We start from the raw sequence: 23,042 nt of genomic DNA on the forward strand, positions 1-23,042 counted from the left end.
TGTTCACCTGAGGGGTTAGGTCATGTTTTTATTTTTATATAGAAGATTGTTATGGACGCAGCGATACCTAATATGTCTAGGTATGGGCTAATTTTTGGCGGGATGAGGTGACGGTGAGTTAGGTACTATTTTGGGGGGCAACACCTTTTTGATCACTTGGTGTTACACTTTTAGTCATCTAAGGTGACCAAAAAATGTTTTGTTTAGCGCCGTTATTATATAATTTTTTTGTTGACGGTGTTCATCTGAGGGGTTAGTTCATGTGATATTTTTAAAGAGCCAGTCGATACGGACGCGGAGAAACCTAATAACTGGAAATTTTTACATTTTTTTTTTATATATTTCTTTAACTTTTTTCCACTTTTTTTTGTCCCACTTCTGTATTGTAATGCATTGGCTGCAAGTGTATTACACTGTGTAATACACTTACAGCTTCCTTCCTGTGAGATCTTACAGGCTGTCATGAAAGACAGCCACGATGCCTAAGGAAGGCTGCCTTCCCTGCCATCGGGTCCCCGTCACAGCAGCGTGGGGACCCGATGTCCACCCCGAACCTAGCAGGATCCTGCACGTGCCGCGGTCAGTGCTGACCGCGGCAGTGCGCTGGCATTGGTGTTTTCACCTATATCAGCGCATACAGTAGGGGTCCGGCTTTCAGCTAATGCACCTGCCCGGTCAGTGCGCCGTACATATACGGCGCTGGTCCTTAAGTCATGTCCTTAAGGGGTTAATAACACATAGGGAACACTGTAGAGACCAAACCTATAAAACTGTTGCAGAATTTTTATATTTTTTTCTAATTCCACCCCATTCAGAATTTGTTCCCCCTTCCCACTACATCGTATGCCATATTAAATGGTGGTGTCACTGTGGGAAAGAGGCGCTAAAATAATAACTTTATTGATACACAAGATTAACCCCTTCCCGACCACAATCTGTATATATATACGTGATAGCTGCACATACCCCGTGCAGCTACCACGTATATAAACGTTCTGGCAGCTCTTTAATCCAAGCGCTGCAAAGCGCTTGGATTAAAGCTTCTGCCCCTGCCCTGCTGCTGTCACGGACAGCATACAGTGCAGTAATGCCGGCAAGGGACCAATCAGAGTGGCCCCTTGCCGACAATCGATCCGATTGGTTAGTCTGTGCAGACTAACCAATCGGATCGCGGCAGTGAAAAAGATGCCGTTTTCATGCTCTGATCTGCGCTCTGCAGATCAGAGCATGAAATCAGGTAGGGTCCTTGTAATACCCCCCCCCCCGATCTGTGGCTGTGCCCCCCGTCCGTGCCCCTCCAAGCCCCCCTCTTGTGTCCGCCTGCAGCTCATCGAGAGGCAGCTGCCCTGATGCGGTCTGCCCCCTCCCCTCCCCATGCATTCATTTTTTAGCCGCCCCTCCTGCCCCAGCCTCCCTCAATATTGTCGGCAGTACCCCCCGATCCCCCCCCCCCTTCCAGCGCTGCACCGGATCCCCCTGCTGTGTGTGATGGCGGCGGCTCCATTACTGAGCCGCCGCCATCAGCAGAGAGTGTCAGCTCTATGCTCTATAAATATATCACATGATAGACCCCGTCCGATAACCACCATAAAAATAAAATAAAAAACAGTGCCAAAAAAGCTATTTTTGTCACCTTACATCACAAAAAGTGCAACAGCACGCGATCAAAAAGGCATATGACCCCCAAAATAGTACCAATCAAACTGTCACCTCGTCCCGCAAAAAATGATACCCTATTTAAGATTTAATCGCCCAAAAAATAAAAAAGCTATGGCTCTCAGACTATAGAGACACTAAAACATCATTTTTTGGGTTTCAGAAATGCTATTATTGTGTAAAACTTAAATAAATAAGAAAAAGTATACATATTAGGTATTGCCACATCCGTAACGATCTTCTCTATAAAACTATCACATGGCCTAACTCCTCAGATGAACGCTGTAAAAATAAATGAATGAAAACTGTTCCAAAACAGCCAATTTTGGGGTCACCTTGCCCCATAAAGTGTAATAATGAATGATCAAAAAATCCTATGTACCCAAAAATGGTACCAATAAAAACCTCAACACTTTCTGAAAAAAACGAGCACTGGCACAAGACGATCGGCAGAAAAATAAAAAACATATGGCGTTCAGAAAACCAATCCAGCACAATCTGCCTTCCAAAAACCATATGGCATTCCTTTCCTTCTGCGCCCGGCCGTGTGCTCGTACAGCAGTTGACGACCACATGTGGGGTGTTTATGTAAACCACGGAATCAGGGTAATAAATATTGAGTTTTGTTTGGCTGTTAACTCTCAATGTGTTAAAGATAAAAATATATATAAAATGGAAAATCTGCCAAAAAAGTGAAATTTAGAAATTTCATCTCCATTTTCCTTTAATTCTTGTGGAACGCCTAAAGGGTTAACAAAGTTTGTAAAATCAGTTTTGAGTAACTTGAGGGGTGTAGTTTCTACAATGGGGTAATTTATGGGGGGGTTTCCACTATGTAAGCCCCACAAAGTGACTTCAGACCTGAACTGGTCCTTAAAAAGTGGGTTTTGGAAATTTTCTTAAAAATTGTAAGAATTGCTTCTAAACTTCTAAGCCTTCTAACGTCCTAAAAAACATAAAATGACATTTCCAAAATGATGCCAACATAAAGTAGACATATGGGGAATGTTAAGTAATAAATATTTTATTAGGTATGACTTTCTGTTTTAGAAGCAGAGAAATTGAAATTTGGAAAATTGTGAATTTTTCAAAATTTTGGGAAAATTTGGGATTTTTTCATAAATAAAGGTGAAATATATTGACTCAAATATATGACTATCATGAAGTACAATGTGTCACGAGAAAACAATCTCAGAATGGCGTGGATAAGTAAAAGTGTTGCAAAGCTATTACCACATAAAGTGACGCATGTCAGATTTGTAAATTTTGACCTGGACACTGGGGCATCAATGTCCCTTGGTCATGAAAGGGTTAAAAACCAAACAGGGGTGAGCAACTTGCCCTCATATTTTGTCTACATATATTATATGGAGGGGTCAGTTGTGCCTGAACACAAAGAGGACTATCATCATATGGGTCACATGTGTCCAGTGACACCTGTTGTATATGACTGTACTATATGTGACCAAGAGGAGGCTAGGGGTACAGGAGGATAGTGATAATCTACTCAGAGCTGGACAATATTCTGTTGTTGCTCTTCCTAAAGAGTAGCCTCCATGATCAACACACACTATGGAGGCCTGGGACCTTGGTTGCGGCACCCAGTGCCCTCATTTTTGTTATAAAGGCCCTGTGTTGTCTCCTAAGTCCAGCTCTGATTAGATTATCACTATCCTCCTGTACCCCTAGCCTCCTCTTAGTCACAGATAGCACAGACATATACAACAGGTGTCATTAAATATACATACCAGCTGTTGGGATATGTCTAGGAGAATATGTGCTTGATGACATTTTTCTTTCTTTTTCTTAATTGTTGGTTGAGGGGGTCAATCTGATGATAAGTTCCGAGTGGACCCTCACCAATTTACCATGAACCTCACAGTGTCAGAATATATGGTGCATCACAGCTGTGTAGCCATGAACCAGTGAGAGAATGTATGCTGACCCCTCTCCACTACCGAAAGCTAAGGCTACTTTCACATCTGCGTTTTTGCTGGATCTGTCATTGATCAGCAAAAACGCTTCCGTCATGATAAGACAGCCGTCTACATCTGTTATGAAAGAATCATGTTGTATTATCTCTAAAATAGTCATGATGGATCTTCTCTAAAACCATTGTAAGTTAATCGGGGACAGATCTGTTTTATTTTGTGTTAGAGGTAACGGATCCGTCACCATTGACTTACATGTCAGATCCGTCTTGCTCTGCATTTCAGAACGCACTCAAAAGCGCTACTTGCAGCGCTTTTATGTGCGTTCTAGGAATGCAATGTAACAAAACAGACTGCATTCTGGTGCACTTCGTTCCCTTCAGTTCAGTTTTGTCCCCATTGATAATGAATAGGGACAATACGGAAGCGGTCCCCCCCCTATTGAGATCCTATGATCCTATGACAGATCTCAACAGTGGAAAGGGAAAGCACAGGTGTGAAAGTAGCCTAACACAGCGGGTACATGAGCATCAGAACAAGAGATATAATCTGGCTATTTGTTCTGGAGCCAACTTTGCTAAAGTATGAAACATCAGAGAAGATAATGAGGGAGATTCATTAAACTGGTGTAAAGTAGAAGTGGCTTAGTTGCCCACAGCAACCTCAGAATCCACCTTTCACAGCTCCTTTGGAAATTAAAGGTGGAATCTGATAGGTTGCTATGGGCAACTAAGCCAGTTTACACCAGTTTGAAAAATCTCCCCCAAATGTGTCTTCATGCTAGCAATATGCCTTGTACACTAGTCATACAAAAATGATTCACATGCTGTATACTGTTTTCCTCAGCATTTTCCACCACCAGCTGGTATTGTATGCCAATTTAGCACTTTATTCAAGTACTAGATTATTTATCAAACTTTGCTAAACACATTTTCGGAAGTACAACGTTCTGTGAACTACTAAATATCTGAAAACAAAGAACTGCAATCATCCACACTAATTAAGTAACCACATATCAACCTCAACTAATGCCTTATGTCAGATATATATTTTTTTTAAATGATGTCTCACAGCAATGCTTCAATATAATTTGACCTTTCAGTAGGGAAAACGTTGCTGTTTTGCTATTGAAAACCAGAGCAGAATTCTTTATTGAGATGTTTCTTCTGTGAACCCTGATAACTTACTAAGTTCATTTCCAGCCCCTATATATAATCTTTGGAAGTCCTAGTACCAGGCACAGCTACACATATTTGCAGATGTCCATTGAGTGCCCTGCCACTTAATTCTGCTAATCATGGGAGCTTAGAATGTGATCCCTACTGATCATACATTGATGACCTATGCTCAGGACTGGCAATCATTGTTATGTCCTGGAAAACCCCTTTGAGATATTGCAGTAGGTTCGCCTACTCTATGGCAAACCAAACATACTACATTATGATATCAGAACTCACTGGAACATATTGACTACCACTGGTGTTTGGGGAGATTTATAAAGTAGTGTGCACCATAAATGATACTAATACTGAGGCATGTAAGGCTGCCCCCAGTTTAATTCACTGCTAGTTTTCAATAAGGAGAATTGTTGAAAAGTTTTATAAGTAAGAAGCACAATATGTGACTTGTTGGAAATGTCCTTTCTCCAGAAAAATATGGTTACAGTAATTATAAAATGCACTGATAGAAAACTGTGCTATATTTGGAGTTCAGTTGTGCTATAGTTGGAGTTTTAAGGTTATGCAAAAGTATTCACACTAAGGTCCTTTGTCTAAAGTGTTAAAAATGGACCCCCTTTTGCCTTCAGAACTGCCTTAATTCTACATGGCATTGATTCAACAAGGTGCTGATAGCATTCTTTAGAAATGTTGGCCCATATTGATAGGATAGCATCTTGCAGTTGATGGAGATTTGAGGGATGCACATCCAGGGCACGAAGCTCCCGTTCCACCACATACCAAACATGCTCTATTGGGTTGAGATCTGGTGACTGTGGGGGCCATTTTAGTACAGTGAACTCATTGTCATGTTCAAGAAACCAATTTGAAATGATTTGAGCTTTGTAACATGGTGCATTATCCTGCTGGAAGTAGCCATCAGAGGATGGGTACATGGTGGTCATGAAGGGATGGACATGGTCAGAAACAATGCTCAGGTAGCCCGTGGCATTTAAACGATGGCCAATTGGCACTAAGGGGCCTAAAGTGTGCCCAGAAAACATCCCCCACACCAGTACACCACCACCACCAGCCTGCACAGTGGTAACAAGGCATGATGGATACATGTTCTCATTCTGTTTACACCTAATTCGGACTCTACCATTTGAATGTTTCAACAGAAATCGAGACTCATCAGACCAGGCAACATTTTTACAGTCTTCAACAGTCCAATTTTGGTGAGCTCGTGCAAATTGTAGGCTCTTTTTCCTATTTGTAGTGGAGATGAGTGGTACCCGGTGGGGTCTTCTGCTGTTGTAGCCCATCCGCCTCAAGGTTGTTCGTGTTGTGGCTTCACAAATGCTTTGCTGCATATCTCAGTTGTAATGAGTGGTTATTTCAGTCAACGTTGCTCTTCTATCAGCTTGAATCAGTCGGCCCATTATCCTCTGACCTCTAGCATCAACAAGGCATTTTCGCCCACAGGACTGCCACATACTGGATGTTTTTACCCTTTTCACACCATTCTTTGTAAACCCTAGAAATGGTTGTGAGTGAAAATCCCAGTAACTGAGCAGATTGTGAAATACTCAGACCGGCCCGTCTGGCACCAACAACCATGCCACGCTCAAAATTGCTTAAATCACCTTTCTTTCCCATTCTGACATTCAGTTTGGAGTTCAGGAGATTGTCTTGACCAGGACCACAACCCTACATGCATTGAAGAAACTGCCATGTGATTGGTTGACTAGATAATCGCATTAATGAGAAATAGAACAGGTTTTCTAATAATTCTTTAGGTGAGTGTACATTATTCATGTGTTTTGGTAATGCCATTCTTTTTGTTACTTTTTCTAAACATTTTAATAGGGAGCCAAATCTCACAAAATAAAACACTGGTAAATGTTTCCTCCAGGGCCTAAGATAAACTGGCAATTTTAGAACCATATAATTAGTATTTTTCTTAGTACCATTATTAGTACTAATATTAAAGCACCATTAATTCCAGGGCGCTAAAAGTTCAGAGAAAGAGAGGATGCAGCCCACAAGATAAGAGACAAAAGAGCAGAGTAGAAGCTTTTCATATGGTAGCAAGGGGGCAGCACGGTTATTGTAGTTTATTCTGAAAAGGTGGGTTCTTAGGTTGCTTTTAAAGGTTCTGAAGGCAGGGGAGAGTCTGATGTGCTTTGGTAACAGGTTCTAGAGTATGGGGGTGCGCAAGAGAAATCTTGGAGATGATTGAGTGAGGAGCATATAATAGAACAGCAAAGAAGGAAGTCTTGTTAGGATTGGCTTAAGTGTGGAGAGGTATCAGAACAGTTAGGTCAGAGATGTGTGGAGTGAACAGCTTGTGGATGGCGATTGGATTCTATGAAGTGTCAGAGGTTGAAGGTACAGATGGAGAAGAGAGAAACACCAACAATAGTGCATAATTCGAGGTGGTGTAGGAATGGAAGATACTAAGGAGAAGATTTATAAGAACTGGTGAAAAGGAAAACTGGCTTAGTTTCCCATAAAAACCAATCAGATTCAATTCCACCTTTTAACTTTTCAGAGCTCGTTTTAAAAATGAAAGTATCAATCTGATTGTTTGCTATAGGCAACGATGCCAGTTTTCCTTTCCACCAGTGTTGATAAGTATCCCAGCTTATGCTCCATTGGTGAGATATGACAAGATCCAAGAGAGAGCCAATACGTGATGCCAAGACATGAGAGAGTTTGTAATAGAAGAGGATGGAGGACTGTATTGAATCATATGCTGTACTTTTAAAATTTTTGGACATCTATATAATCCCCAGTTATTAATGGACTGTCTTAATCTCATTGTTGGGTCCATACGACTTTACTACAACTGACACTAAGTTACTACATAAATTTCAAAAAAATTTACCTTACCAAATACAGTTGCAAGAAAAAGTATGTGAACCCTTTGGAATGATATGGATTTCTGCACAAATTGGTCATAAAATGTGATCTGATCTTTATCTAAGTCACAACAATAGACAATCACAGTCTGCTTGAACTAATAACACACAAATAATTAAATGTTACCATGTTTTTATTGAACACATCATGTAAACATTCACAGTGCAGGTGGAAAAAGTATGTGAACCCCTAGACTAATGACATCTTCAAGAGCTAATTGGAGTGAGGTGTCAGCCAACTGGAGTCCAATTAATGAGATGAGATTGGAGGTGTTGGTTACAGCTGCCCTGCCCTATAAAAAACACACAGCAGTTCTGGGTTTGCTTTTCACAAGAAGCATTGCCTGATGTAAATGATGCCTCGCACAAAAGAGCTCTCAGAAGACCTACAATTATGAATTGTTGACTTGCATAAAGCTGGAAAGGGTTATAAAAGTATCTCCAAAAGCCTTGCTGTTCATCAGTTCACGGTAAGACAAATTGTCTATAAATGGAGAAAGTTCAGCACTGCTGCTACTCTACCTAGGAGTGGCCGTCCTGTAAAGATGACTGCAAGAGCACAGCGCAGACTGCTCAATGAGGTGAAGAAGAATCCTAGAGTGTCAGCTAAAGACTTACGAAAGTCTCTGGCATATTCTAACATCCCTGTTAGCGAATCTACGACAAGACAAGAATGGATTGCATGGGAGGATACCACAGTGGAAGCCACTGCTGTCCAAAAAAAGCATTGCTGCACGTTTACAGTTTGCACAAGAGCACCTGGATGTTCCACAGCAGTACTGGCAAAATATTCTGTGGACAGATGAAACCAAAGTTGAGTTGTTTAGAAGAAACACACAACACTATGTGTGGAGAAAAAGAGGCACAGCACACCAACATCAAAACCTCATCCTAACTATGAAGTATGGTGGTGGGGGCATCATGGTTTGGGACTGCTTTGCTGTGTCAGGGCCTGGACGGATTGCTATCATTAAAGGAATAATCAATTCCCAAGTTTATCAAGACATTTTGCCGGAGAACTTAAGGCCATCTGTCCACCAGATGAAGCTCAACAGAAGATGGGTGTTGCAACAAAACAACGACCCAAAGCATAGAAGTAAATCAACAACAGAATGGCTTAAACAGAAGAAAATACCCCTTCTGGAATGGTCCAGTCAGAGTCATGACCTCAACCCGATTGAGATGCTGTGGCATGACCTCAAGAAAGCGATTCACACCAGACATCCCAAGAATATTGCTGAACTGAAACAGTTCTGTAAAGAGGAATGGTCAAGAATTACTCCTGACAGTTGTGCACGTCTGATCTGCAACTACAGGAAACATTTGGTTGAAGTTATTGCTGCCAAAGGAGGTTTAACCAGTTATTAAATCCAAGGGTTCACATACTTTTTCCACCTGCACTGTGAATGTTTACATGGTGTGTTCAATAAAAACATGGTAACATTTAATACTTTGTGTGTTATTAGATTAAGCAGACTGTGATTGTCTATTGTTGTGACTTAGATGAAGATCAGATCACATTTTATGACCAATTGTTGCAGAAATCCATATCATTCCAAAGGGTTCACATACTTTTTCTTGCAACTGTATACCTGTCAGTTCAACCACCAACATTATGACATGGCAAAGAGTAGATTCACAGCAGGACTACTTTTTTCTTGTACTATTATGGTTTGACAGTACTTTATTTTCATGAACATGTGTGTGGTTGACACCACAATAAACAGAAGGGATGAAAGTGGTTGCACAGATAAACCAAGGATGAGCTGCCAAGGTAATAGGTCTTCCAGTGCAGAAACAGAAATATGCACTTGATCTTGTTCATTGAATTTGAAAATCTACAAAATGTGTTAGATCTTTTTCTTACACACTGCTGTTTATGTGTACTCTATGTTACATAGTAAGAGCATCTTTTATGCTCTCATACTGTACGACTAGAGAACAGAACGAGGCATATCACAGGGAGAAAATAGAGAGTGGTCCGTATTACAGGGGCTTTCTAGGCTGACAGCTGTTTCTAAAGGGCTGATGCATTGTGCAAGATAACTACAATCTGTGCCATACCCTGCACAATAGAGCAGATTTCAATTATAACAATTCATAAGTCATTGTTACAAAGCTGGGCTCAGCCATTCTCGGCACAAGAGCTGTAACAGCATTCAGTGGTGGTTATTTTGTGGTAATTCCATCATGTTCTCCATCAGTATACCATTTGTACCTCTAGGTGCAGTAGTATGAAGAAAAGTAATTCATGGTTTGATCAAAACATTTCTCGCCCCAGGGAGGAAAATAAATCTCTGCCTTTACCAGCATGCTGTGCAGCTAACAAGCCCCTTTCTTCTATTTTTAGTTTCCTGGGAAACCAAAAACATATGTATCTCTCCGCAGTCAGTATAATGGAAATAATAGAGATTAAAAAAAAATAAAAAAAAATTGGGGGAGGTTTAGGATATATTTATTACTAAAAGTACTTTGCATTTGGTTGGCAAGGTGCCAGAGAAATTATTTTCCTACTAAGTGCCATGTCACATTTTTACTGTAACATCATCAAATATGCATATATTCAAATTGAATCTGTCTGCTTAGTAGGCCAAGCTGTCCTCAAGCTCTAATGCAGACCAGGTGGTCTTACAACACAGCAAAATAATGAATGTCACTTTAAGCTCTAAGTAATTAAAGTTCCTTAACCCCTTAAGGACCAGGCTCATTTTCACCTTAAGGACCAGGCCATTTTTTGCAAATCTGACCAGTGTCACTTTAAGTGCTCATAACTTTAAAACGCTTCGACTTACCCAGGCCGTTCTGAGATTGTTTTTTCGTCACATATTGTACTTCATGACACTGCTAAAATTGGGTCAAAAAAGTTAATTTTTTTGCATAAAAAAATACATTTTTTACCAAAAATTTTGAAAAATTAGCAAATTTCAAAGTTTCAGTTTCTCTACTTCTGTAATGCATAGTAATACCCCCAAAAATTGTGATGACTTTACATTCCCCATATGTCTACTTCATGTTTGAATTGTTTTGGGAATGATATTTTATTTTTTGGGGATGTTACAATGCTTAGAAGTTTAGAAGCAAAATTTGAAATTTTTGAGAAATCTTCAAAATCCCACTTTTTATGGACCAGTTCAGGTTTGCAGTCATATTGTGAGGCTTAGATAATAGAAACCTCCCAAAAATGACCCCATTCTAGAAACTAAACCCCTCAAGGTATTCAAAACTGTTTTTTCAAACTTTATTAACCCTTTAGGTCTTCCACAAGAGTTGATGGCAGATGGAGAAACAATTTTGAAATTTCTATTTTTTGGAAAATTTTCCAATATAATCAATTTTTTCCAGGAGTAAAACAAGGGTTAACTGCCAAACAACACTCAAAATGGGTTGCCCTGATTCTGTAGTTTGCAGAAACACCCCATATGTGGTCGTAAACTACTGTTTGGCCGAACGGTAGCACATAGAAGGAGGGGAACACCATATGGGTTTTGGAAGGCAGATTTTGCAGGACTGGTTTTGTTTATACCATGTCCCATTTGAAGCCCCCTGTTGCACCCCTAGAATAGAAATTTCAAAAAAGTGACTCCATCTAAGAAAGTACACCCCTCAAGGTATTCAAAACTGGGTTTACAAACTTTGTTAACCCTTTAGGTGTTCCACAAGAGTTAATGGCAGATGGAGAAACAATTTTGAAATTTCTATTTTTTGGAAAATTTTCCAATATAATCAATTTTTTCCAGGAGTAAAACAAGGGTTAACTGCCAAACAACACTCAAAATGGGTTGCCCTGATTCTGTAGTTTGCAAAAACACCCCATATGTGGTCGTAAACTACTGTTTGGCCGAACGGTAGCACATAGAAGGAGGGGAACACCATATGGGTTTTGGAAGGCAGATTTTGCAGGACTGGTTTTGTTTATACCATGTCCCATTTGAAGCCCCCTGTTGCACCCCTAGAATAGAAATTTCAAAAAAGTGACTCCATCTAAGAAAGTACACCCCTCAAGGTATTCAAAACTGGGTTTACAAACTTTGTTAACCCTTTAGGTGTTCCACAAGAGTTAATGGCAGATGGAGAAACAATTTTGAAATTTCTATTTTTTGGAAAATTTTCCAATATAATCAATTTTTTCCAGGAGTAAAACAAGGGTTAACTGCCAAACAACACTCAAAATGGGTTGCCCTGATTCTGTAGTTTGCAAAAACACCCCATATGTGGTCGTAAACTACTGTTTGGCCGAACGGTAGCACATAGAAGGAGGGGAACACCATATGGGTTTTGGAAGGCAGATTTTGCAGGACTGGTTTTGTTTATACCATGTCCCATTTGAAGCCCCCTGTTGCACCCCTAGAATAGAAATTTCAAAAAAGTGACTCCATCTAAGAAAGTACACCCCTCAAGGTATTCAAAACTGGGTTTACAAACTTTGTTAACCCTTTAGGTGTTCCACAAGAGTTAATGGCAGATGGAGAAACAATTTAGAAATTTCTATTTTTTGGAAAATTTTCCAATATAATCAATTTTTTCCAGGAGTAAAACAAGGGTTAACTGCCAAACAACACTCAAAATGGGTTGCCCTGATTCTGTAGTTTGCAAAAACACCCCATATGTGGTCGTAAACTACTGTTTGGCTAAACGGCAGGACATAGAAGAAGGGGAACGCCATACGGTTTTTGGAAGGCAGATTTTGCTGGACTGGTTTATTTACACCATGTACCCTTTCAAGCCCCCTGATGCACCCCTAGAGTAGAAACTCCATAAAAGTGACCCCATCTAGGAAACTACGGGATAAGGTGGTTGTTGTTTTGGGACAATTTTTGGGGTAAATTAGATTTTTGGTTGCTCTATATTACTCTTTTTTGAGGCAATGTAACAAAAAAATTTAATACTAAAATTGTTTCTACATTCGCTATTTAGTTTTGTGGAACACCTAAAGGGTTAACATAGTTTGTAAAGTAATTTTTGAATACCTTGAGGGGTGTAGTTTCTTAGATGGGGTCACTTTTTTGGAGTTTCTAGTCTAGGCTACATCAGGGGGGGCTTCTAATGGGACATGGTGTAAAAAAAAAAAACTGTCCATCAAAATCTGCCTTCCAGAAACCGTATGGAGTTCCCTTCGTTCTATGCCCTGCCGTGCGGCTATATAGCCATTTACGACCACATATGGGGTGTTTCTGCAAACTACAGAATTGGGGCAATAAATGTTTAGTTTTGTTTGGCTGTTAACCCTTGCTTTATTACCGGCAAAATGGATTTAAATTTAAATTTTGCCCAAAAATAGGTGTTTTGGCACCGTTTTTATTTTATATTTTTAACACCGTTCATCCGAGGCGTTTGGTAAAAAGTTATTTTTATAGCGACGACTTTTACGCACGCGACGATGCCCAATATGTATGGCTCTCAGACTTTGGAGACACTAAGCAGGCATCCTAAAACTGCGGCCCTCCAGATGTTGTAAAACTACAATTCCCACCATGCCCTGATGATGGCTGTAGGTTGTCTGGGCATGCTGGGAGTTATAGTTTTACAACATCTGGAGGGCCGCAGTTTGAGGATGCCTGCACTAAAACTAATATTTTTTGGGGAAAGAAAAATTGTTTTCGTGTCTCCAAAGTCTGAGAGCCATAGTGTTTTATGTTCTCTAGTGAACTGTTGGGGATTATAAAAATTTAGTACTCCATGGAAGTGTGATACTCCCTGAAGCAATCGATAATGCAGAGGCCCGGATGATCGGGGCACGTGTCACATTGAGTTGTGGTGTCCTTCCGTATCCCCCTCTTGTGACACACTCTGCACTTTTTTTGGGTTCGTCCCTTCTTTCCAGTATGGGGGACCACACCTGGAAAGTGTTGGCCAGGGACGATCCGGGCGCCTCCAGTTCCCGAGGTACTCCGGCCTGCTCTTTCCCGGTCCGAAAAGATCAGGTCTTTGAGGACTGCCTCATAGAATTGGAGGAATGTCCCTGTGCTGCCAGCGCTTCGGGATAGTACAAAAGAGTTGTACATGGCAACCTGCACCATGTAGACCGCAACTTTTTTGTACCATGCCCGGGTTTTGCGCATGGCGTTATATGGCGTGAGGACTTGATCAGAGAGATCAACTCCTCCCATATACCGATTGTAGTCGACGATACAATCGGGCTTGAGGACCGTTGCCGCGGTACCTCGCACAGGGACTGGGGTGGTGCTGTTACCGTGGATTGTGGACAGCATAAGGACATCCCTCTTGTCCTTATACCTGACCAGCAACAGGTTTCCACTGGTAAGTGCACGGGTCTCACCCCTGGGGATAGGTACCTGGAGGGGGTAGGCAGGGAGGCCGCGTTGATTTTTCCGCACGGTCCCACAAGCGAACGTGGATCTGGCGGCAAGGGACCTGAACAAGGGAATGCTGGTATAAAAGTTGTCCACGTACAAGTGGTAACCCTTATCCAGCAGTGGGTACATAAGGTCCCACACGAGTTTCCCGGTAACACCCAGAGTGGGGGGACATTCTGGTGGTTGAATCCGGGAATCTCGCCCCTCGTACACACGAAATTTGTAAGTGTACCCTGAGGTACTCTCACAAATTTTGTATAGCTTCACGCCATACCTCGCCCGCTTTGTGGGAATGTATTGGCGGAAACTGAGTCTCCCCTTGAACGCAACGAGAGACTCATCAACCGCGACCTCCCTTCCAGGTACGTAGGCCTGCTGAAATGTGGCCCCAAAGTGATCGATGACCGGCCGTATCTTGTACAGCCGGTCATAGGCAGGATCACCTCGGGGGGGACATGCTGCATTATCGGAATAATGCAGACATTTCCGGATGGCCTCAAACCGGTGACGTGTCATGACCATACTGTACAGTGGGGTCTGGTATAGGACGTCCCCACTCCAGTATTGCCTGACACTGGGTTTTTGGACTAGACCCATATGCAGCACGAGGCCCCAAAATGTCCTCATCTCGGCTGCACTGACCGGCGTCCAGCCACCGGGTCTAGCCAAAACTGAGCCTGGGTTTTGAGCGACGAACTGTTGGGCGTACAGATTCGTCTGCTCCACCATCAAATTCACCAGTGGGTTACTGAAAAAAAAACTAAAAAAGTCTATTTCAGTAAACCCCACTGTGGGAATCTGGATTCCAGGATTGCCAGCGAAATCCGGAATCTCAGGCTCAAAGTCCACTGGGGGACACCAGCTAAGTTCATCGGCAGGGGGCTCCGGTGAACTTATTTGGTGGGCCGGGAAACCAGTACGAACCCCAGGGCGGCTCGTACTAGGGTGGGCCACAGGATCCCTAGCATGTGTGGCCCCTGGCTCCGCCTGGCGGCGTCTCCGCTGCCTTGGTGGCTCATCGTCATCCGATGATGATGAGGAGGATGCGGATGACAAAAGGAACGTGGGGTCATCCTCATCCTCACTGGGGCTCTCAGAGTCGGAGGCAATCTGGGCATATGCCTCCTCGGCTGAGAACACCCGGCGGGCCATGGGTGTGTGTGTGTGCGTGTGTATGTGCGTGCGTGTAAACCTTTATTCTATGTGCGTGTGTGTGGGGGCACGGGTGTTCACGTACTAAAAAGTCCAGGCAAAAAAAATGGGCAAGTGTTAGAAAAAAAAAAAAAAAAAAAAGTTCAAACTTGCTGATCTGCGGTTCAACGCTGATCAGCGGTCGGTGGGGTGGTGGGGCGGGCGATGCGCTAACAGTGGACGGACGCTAAAAAGTGCCGGCCAGTCAGCGCACGCAGAAAAAAAAAAATGTGGTGGTGGGGGAAGGGTCTGGTGGTGGGGGGAGGGGGTTGGTGGGTGGGGGGGGGGGGGCTGGTGGTGGGGGGGGGGGCTGGTGGTGGGGGGGATGCGGGGGGGGCAAGTGGCGTGGGGTCTGGGGTCTGAAAGTTGTAAAAAAAAAAAGTTTGGAATAAATGTGTTTTTTTTTTTTTTTTTTCTCTAACTTTTCCCTTCTTTCCCTGCCTAACGGTGCCTCTCCCTCACTGACCCTAACCTACCTGGGTGGCGATGGGTGCAGGAGGGTGATGGATGCCGATTTAGGGGGACACAGGAGCTGGTGCTGGACGATGCTGCACGGTCAGGGTGCTGGACAGGAAGAGGAGGGGAGAGAGGAGCGCAGGAAGTTTGAATCTCGCGCCTCTCTCCCCTGCACCAATCAGCACCCTGGACAGCGGCGTTCAGCACCAGGGCCAGCTCCGCCTCTGCAAATCCTCGGACTGCGATTGGTGGTGTAAAATTACGCCACCGATCGCAGTCTTTTTCCGGTTCATCGGGTCACAGGACACCCGAATGGACCGGAAACGCAGAAAACCGCAGGTCTGAATTGACCTGCGGTTTTCTGCGATCGCCGATACGGGGGGGTCCAATGACCCCCCCCTGCGTTGTTACGGGATGCCGGCTGAATGATTTCAGCCGGCGTCCCGTTCCGATTAACCCCTGCGGCGCCGGAATGCAGATTTTAAGTCAGGACGTACCGGTACGTCCTCGGTCCTTAAGGACTCGGGAAATAGGGCGTACCGGTACGTCCTCGGTCCTTAAGGGGTTAAGCACTGTAAATAGTGAACATAAGCACTCCTTATCTCCACAAAGAGCCGCCACTTCTCTGCAGGTATACCTCTTCCTTCAAATCCAAATAGTCTCAATTAAAGAAGCTCTGTATTATAGTAGTAAATGTATTATGAGATGTGATTCATCTGACAATTATGTTCTCTGCCCATACACCTTAGAAGCATTCGGCAGAACACTCACTTGTCTGACAGATATTAATCCAAAGTAAACCATAAACATACATGATAGAGCATGTATGCTTTTTCAATAGAGAGAGAGAAGAACAGGTCACTATCTGATACCTCTGGCAATGGCTTGGCTCCCACAGGAGCAAGGGTTTGCCAATTCTTAATAATTTTTGCCCTAAGCTCTGCCATTCTGGTAAGGGTGTAAGGACAATCCTACACCCATTAGTTGGCTGAACCCAATGACTTTGGCAGGACCTTATATCCATTGGGCACCTTAACTGTTCATTCTTTCCTATACCTTTTCTTGAGTGATCTAGCTTCTGACAGATGTGATCTAGCGGCACACTTGGAAGTTCAATGGACAAAGGACGTGTAGGTCAAACCTGAGTCATGGAACAGATTGATTGAACGAATGAAAGTCATAAAATAGTGCAGCATGGAATTAGAACAAGTCAATCAAAAGAAAATTAACAGAAACAATGACACAAAGAACCATGGGGCTTGAGGTGACAAGATATGTATGATTTCTATGTGACTCAAGCACCAAAAGAAAATTAACAGATAGAAGCAAAGACACAAAGAACCATTTCTATGTGACTCAAGCACCAAGATAATAATTCCAAGAACTATTGTAATCCAAAATGTAATTGTAATCCCATACATTTGATACAAAGAAGTGGTCAGCATGATCTTTTGCCAACCTTTACATCGATTTGCAGTTTTTTTTTGTTTTTATACAAATATTTCTAAACCAGAGCTAGTCAAAATACACTATTATATTCAATGAGATCCAAAAATGTATCACACTTTTTCTGTACAGATAAGCACATATAGGGAAGAGACCAACGTTACCATAGTAACGGAACAGATTTTTTTAAATTAGCATCTTAAAGAATTTCATGGAGCTTGAAGGTTAACTTTTGTCTGCTACAAATATGAAGAACAAACTTCTGGGACATAAAAACACACAATTCAATTGTACAGCATAGCACACATATGTAATCATTATACGTTTGCATACCTGTCCAGTGAAATACAGCAGAGATGAAGGATGGATGCTGTTGTCAGAAGAACATCAAGCGATGTACGTACCAGACAAAACATTTCCCCATAAATCCATTTGTCTTGTACTAACTCTATGGCTCCAAATGGCATCACTAGTACTGATACCAGCAAATCAGCAAATGCAAGTGACACAATGAAGTAATTGGTCTTGATTTTTCTGTAAAAAAAAATATATATATAAGAACCATCACCATAATCCAGTAGCATTGCTATAGTGCATAATTAAGTAAAATTTATTTTTAAAGTTACCACTAAGAGTCGATACATTAGGAATTAAAATTAATGGGGTTTTCCCATAAGCAACATTTACACCTATCCACAGTGCTCAGCTTTCTGCATCAGTCCTGTAGTCATGTGCATGTACACCAATGTTTTTTTCACACAAGGGGCTCGTGGACCCCCCCTGTACTCATGATCTGTGTGGGTCCCAGTGGTCAGACCCCCGCAATCATACATTTGTGGGAAACCCCATTAAAGGAAATTTGTCATAAAAAAATGACCTATTGTTTAAATCATGTTTATGCGTTTAACATATTTTAAAATAATTTTGGTGATGCTATTTTTCATTTTCCATGTCAATACCTATATTTAAATAAAAACTATAAGCTCCTGCAGTTTTTGCATTGGCCACTAAGCCAAATAATAGGAGCCACTTCTTGGTCTGTACAGTCCCTTTACTGCAGTTATTTCCTTATCTATAGGAAGTAGTAATATCAGTATAGATAAGACAGGATCCACCATTCACAATAGGTGATTCTCTAAGCTTATCTATTCTTTCCTTGTACAATGACATTAGCAGAGGTCACAGAGCAGGCCCAGAAAACTCTCCCATAGAAATCAGTGAGGACCCCTTCAGTCAATTATGCCTATGGCTCATAGGGCTGATGTAAAGCTGTTGTTAAGAACAGCGCAGGTAAGATGGCAGCCCCCACAAGCATGTTCAGTAAAGTTAGTTTTGGAGGAAAAATGATTCATTATGACATTGGTAATTAGGTAGGAGACAGAATTCTGTTCGCACAATTCATTAACAAATAATTAACAAATAATGAGCAATTACATCAAACAATTTACTTTGGAATTACATTTTAATTGTTGCACGTTCAAAGAACATCACTGGAATAGTTAAACAGCAAAATGTTTAAAAAAATAAAGCACTTAGGGTGCTGCCAAAAGTTCAGGTTTTTTATGTAGTTTTTGAAGCCAAAATCAGGAGTAGATAAAAAAAAAGGAGAGAAAGTATTAAGGACAAATACTGCTTTCATTTTTATTTTTTTATACTCTCCATCTGGATACAGTGTAATTCTGCGAAATCTAAATTCCCTATCAGAGCGTCTTTTTGGAGTGTGGGAGGAACCTAAGGTAAAGAAAATGCAGAAGGGCGTCAGCATCCAAATATCCGAGACTTTATTAGCAAATCACTTAAAGTCCATAACAGTATCTGAGGAAAGGGATTTAGGAGTAATTATTTCAGAAGACTTAAAGGTGGGAAGACAATGTAATAAAGCAGCACGAAATGCCAGCAGAATGCTTGGATGTATAGGGAGAGGTATAAGCAGTAGAAAGAGTGAAGTGCTTATGCCGCTGTACAGAACACTGGTGAGACCTCACTTGGAGTATTGTGCGCAGTACTGGAGGCCATATCTCCAGAAGGATATAGATACTCTAGAGAGAGTTCAGAGAAGAGCTACTAAACTGGTCCATGGATTGCAGGATAAAACTTACCAGGAAAGGTTAAAAGACCTTAATATGTATAGCTTGGAAGAAAGAAGAGACCGAGGGGATATGATAGAAACTTTTAAATACATAAAGGGAATCAACTCGGTAAAGGAGGAGAGCATATTTAAAAGAAGAAAAACTACCACAAGAGGACACAGTTTTAAATTAGAGGGGCAAAGGTTTAAAAGTAATATCAGGAAGTATTACTTTACTGAGAGGGTAGTGGATGCATGGAATAGCCTTCCTGCAGAAGTGGTAGCTGCAAATACAGTGAAGGAGTTTAAGCATGCATGGGATAGGCATAAGGCCATCCTTCATATAAGATAGGGCCGGGGCTATTCATAGGATTCAGATATATTGGGCAGACTAGATGGGCCAAATGGTTCTTATCTGCCGACACATTCTATGTTTCTATGTTTCTATGTTGTTATAACTAAGGCTACCTGTGTTTGCCAAAACACGTCAACTGTACATGTTTCCTGAACTGGATTTTAAGTGATTTGCTAGTAAAGACTTGGAAATTTGGATGCTGGAGCCCTTCTGCATTTTCTTTGCCTACACGGTTTCCTGTCCGTGCATCTTCCAGTAACTGGTGGGCTGGCTTATAGGTAAATATGGTACTTTAAATAGTTAATCTTCTTATTCTCTAGTTGTTTTACTGGAGAAGAAAGGTACTGAAAATGTCTCTTTCTCCGTGACTGACATACCACTTTTCACAGAAAATGACACTGATTACCCTTTGTGGGTTTTAGGTACCGTATATCCTGAATATCCTGCATATCCTGCATAAGGCTACCTTCACACTAGCTTTAATATTTTCCGGTATTGAGATCCGTCATAGGGTCTCAATACAGGAAAAAACACTTCAATTTTGTCCTCATTTATTGTCAATGGGGACAAAACATAACTGGACAGAACGGAGTGCTCCAAAATGCATTCCGTTCTGTTTGGTTGCGTTCTCATACCGGAGAGCAAACCGCTGCATGCTGCAGTTTGCTTTCCGTCAAGGGATGCAGAGCAAGACGGATCCGTCATGACCCACAATGCAAGTCAATGTCGACGGATCCGTTTTCTCAGACACAATCTGACACAATCAAAAACGGATTCGTCCCCCATTGACTTTCAATGGAATTCATGACGGATCCGTCTTGGCTATGTTAAAGATAATACAACTGGATCTTTTCATAACGGATGCAGACGGTTGTATTATCAGTAACGGAAGCGTTTTTGCTGAACCCTGCCGGATCCAGCAAAAACGCTAGTGTGAAAGTACCCTTAGCATCACACACTTTACTCTGTGACAGCCATGAAAAATACATTTGTGCTATATATGGTTCTTGAGAGAAATGTAGAAGAGCAGTGATTTGTGCAAATTAGATTTTTGTAGCAGTTTTATTTTTTGGGGGAAAGTGAGTATATTATTTTGATAAATATATTTCTGTTTCCCCCTAGCACAGGGTAGCAGGGAAGATATAATCCATGTCTCTCTTGTATCTCAAGCTGTGAAGATTAGAAATTACACCGACTTAATACCAACAGGTAATTATTTCTGAACTTGTTCCTAAAACGGCTAACTTTGATAGGAGAAGCTGACAATCCATGTGTCCAAACTTTCCCTAATGGCAGATTTTTTGGGAAAGAAGGATCAGCTGTTGAATTTCAACATGGCCAATATTTTTGTCATAGCTAGCAACAGGACAACCCCAAAACCTAAGAAAGTCAAACAAACCACACCCTCTGGCAGGGGCGTCGCTAGGTTAAAACATTCTGGGCCTGGGCTCCAGATGTTTTGTCCCATGCCCCGAATGTCCTGCCTGCCTGCTAGATATAACTGTATTGCCGAACACAAAACGGCAATACAATTGAATCTAATACACTGGGAAGAGGTGAAGGACCTGTGGTGACATCACAGGTCATGTGATCAGCAAAACACGCTGTGATAGGATGACCTGGATGATGTCACCATCATGTGACCAGTGCAGGATTGGACCGGAGTGAAGAGGAGAAGGAGCCTAATAGTGATGTCTGTACATGAGGAGAGGTAAGTTAAGGGAGAGGCAGATGCTGGGAGTTGTAGTTATTTAACTGGGATGTATGTTCGGGTTGAAGGGAGGGATGTTATTGACATGGAACTGTGTGCTTGAGGTGGCTGGGGGAGGAAGTGATGTTATTTACATGGGACTGTATGTTGAAAGTGGATGGTGAGGGGAATGAGGTTTATGTACATGGGACTTAATGTTTAAGCTACGTTCACACTTGCTTTTGGTGATCCGCTTGTGAGATCCGTTTCAAGGCTCTCACAAGCAGCCCCAAATGCATCAGTTTAACCCCAATGCATTCTGAATGGGTGCAGAACCATTCAGAATGCATTTATTCGGCTCCGTACGGCCCCCCGTTCCATTTTGCAGGCGGACCCCAAAATGCCGCAAGCAGCGTTTGTGTCCGCATGGCCTTGCGGAGCTAAACGTATCCGTCCTGACTTACAATGTTTGTCAATGGGGACGGATCCCTTTGCATTGACACAAAATGGTGCAATTGTAAACGGATCCGTCCCCCATTGACTTTCAATGTAAGTCAGGACGGATCTGTATTGAGACTTAGAAATTCAAATCTAATACAAACGAATCGGTTTGTACATCTGAGGAGATGCCACCTGGAGGCCCTGGATGTGACAGCTAAGTGCTGCTGTATAGCAAGTACAGCAAAGTGCGGGGGGGGGGGGGGGGGCAACATATTTATTGGAGTGATAGCTGTCAGTTATCTAAAGTGTATAGGTACTCACCTGACATACAGTACAGACAGAAACACATTTGCAGTATTAGTATACAACTGTTACAGCCTGACCAGGGTGCTGATAAGAACTTCCAAAAAACAGGACATACAAATGATTGTCTTCCTGACACAGGTTCTAAGCTTTTAGAACTTCTAACATTATACAAGACTACACTTAATGGTCTCAGTTAAGAAGAAGAAACCCAAGACAGTAATGGGTTTAAATTATACATTATTCTTAGGTCATTAGTATAACTACCACCAGTCTTATTAGGGCATTGGCATAACTACCACCATAGCAGCTGCTATGGGACCCGCTGTATAAGGGGGACCTGGTGGTCATCACTGTCAACTCTATCTTCACTATTACTGTGTGTGGGACACACTTTCAGCGTGGGGCAAAAGAGGGGCACTATTACAAGGATATCTAGTTATCAAGAAGAAAAGACTGCTATTAAATTTCAATTATAGCTAAACAATTCAAATGTAATAGCAGTAATTTAATCATAGCTGGGAGATCTCATAATATCTAGCTAATTCTGGCAGGTTTCAGTCTGTGGGGGATTGTGCATGTTTGAAATAAGCAGCACTAGGCAAGATGGAAGCTGCCAGAGGAGAATGGGTGTGCCTGCTCCTCTGGGTAGATGATTTCTTGTGCTGTGTAAAAACACATTTAAATATATATTTTTTGCGGCATCCAGGTTGTAACACAGCAGGGAGGGGGGTGGGGGCAGTGCCAGACTGGGGTGCCTAGGGCCCACCAGTAGAATTTATTTTGGGGGCCAACCGTATGGATACGTTCAAATATTACCTGCTCATACAGCAGCAAGATGCTCCCAGATAATTGAAAATTGGGGTCCCTGCAGCACCTTTGAGAAGGTGAAAAGAGGATACTGGCAAGCTTTGCTCTACACCTATAAGTCATCTCAGATTCCTGATCATGTCTATAATAATAAACTGGGGAGTTTCTTTTATAATCTATCAAGTTTTTTTATATGGACATAGGCTGGTGGAGGTGCTGTACACTGAATATAGGTAGTGCAGTAAATCTACTGTGTTATGTGCCACTTTTACAGGAGGTGGGAGACTCGGGCCCCACATT

At 42.0% G+C, this 23,042-nt stretch overlaps 1 protein-coding gene across 1 annotated transcript in view; it reads right to left on the reverse strand.

The window, feature by feature from the left end:
* The window catches only part of HTR4 (5-hydroxytryptamine receptor 4), a 576,608-nt gene that overhangs the window by 240,328 nt on the left and 313,238 nt on the right, over nt 1-23,042 (reverse strand). The window contains exon 4 of the mRNA XM_044277452.1: nt 17,409-17,609. Coding sequence (XP_044133387.1) covers nt 17,409-17,609 — 201 coding nt within the window. The remainder of the gene's footprint in view (nt 1-17,408; nt 17,610-23,042) is intronic.

The sequence above is a fragment of the Bufo gargarizans genome, chromosome 2 (genome assembly GCF_014858855.1).
Source record: "Bufo gargarizans isolate SCDJY-AF-19 chromosome 2, ASM1485885v1, whole genome shotgun sequence".
In the NCBI taxonomy this organism is placed as follows: domain Eukaryota; kingdom Metazoa; phylum Chordata; class Amphibia; order Anura; family Bufonidae; genus Bufo; species Bufo gargarizans.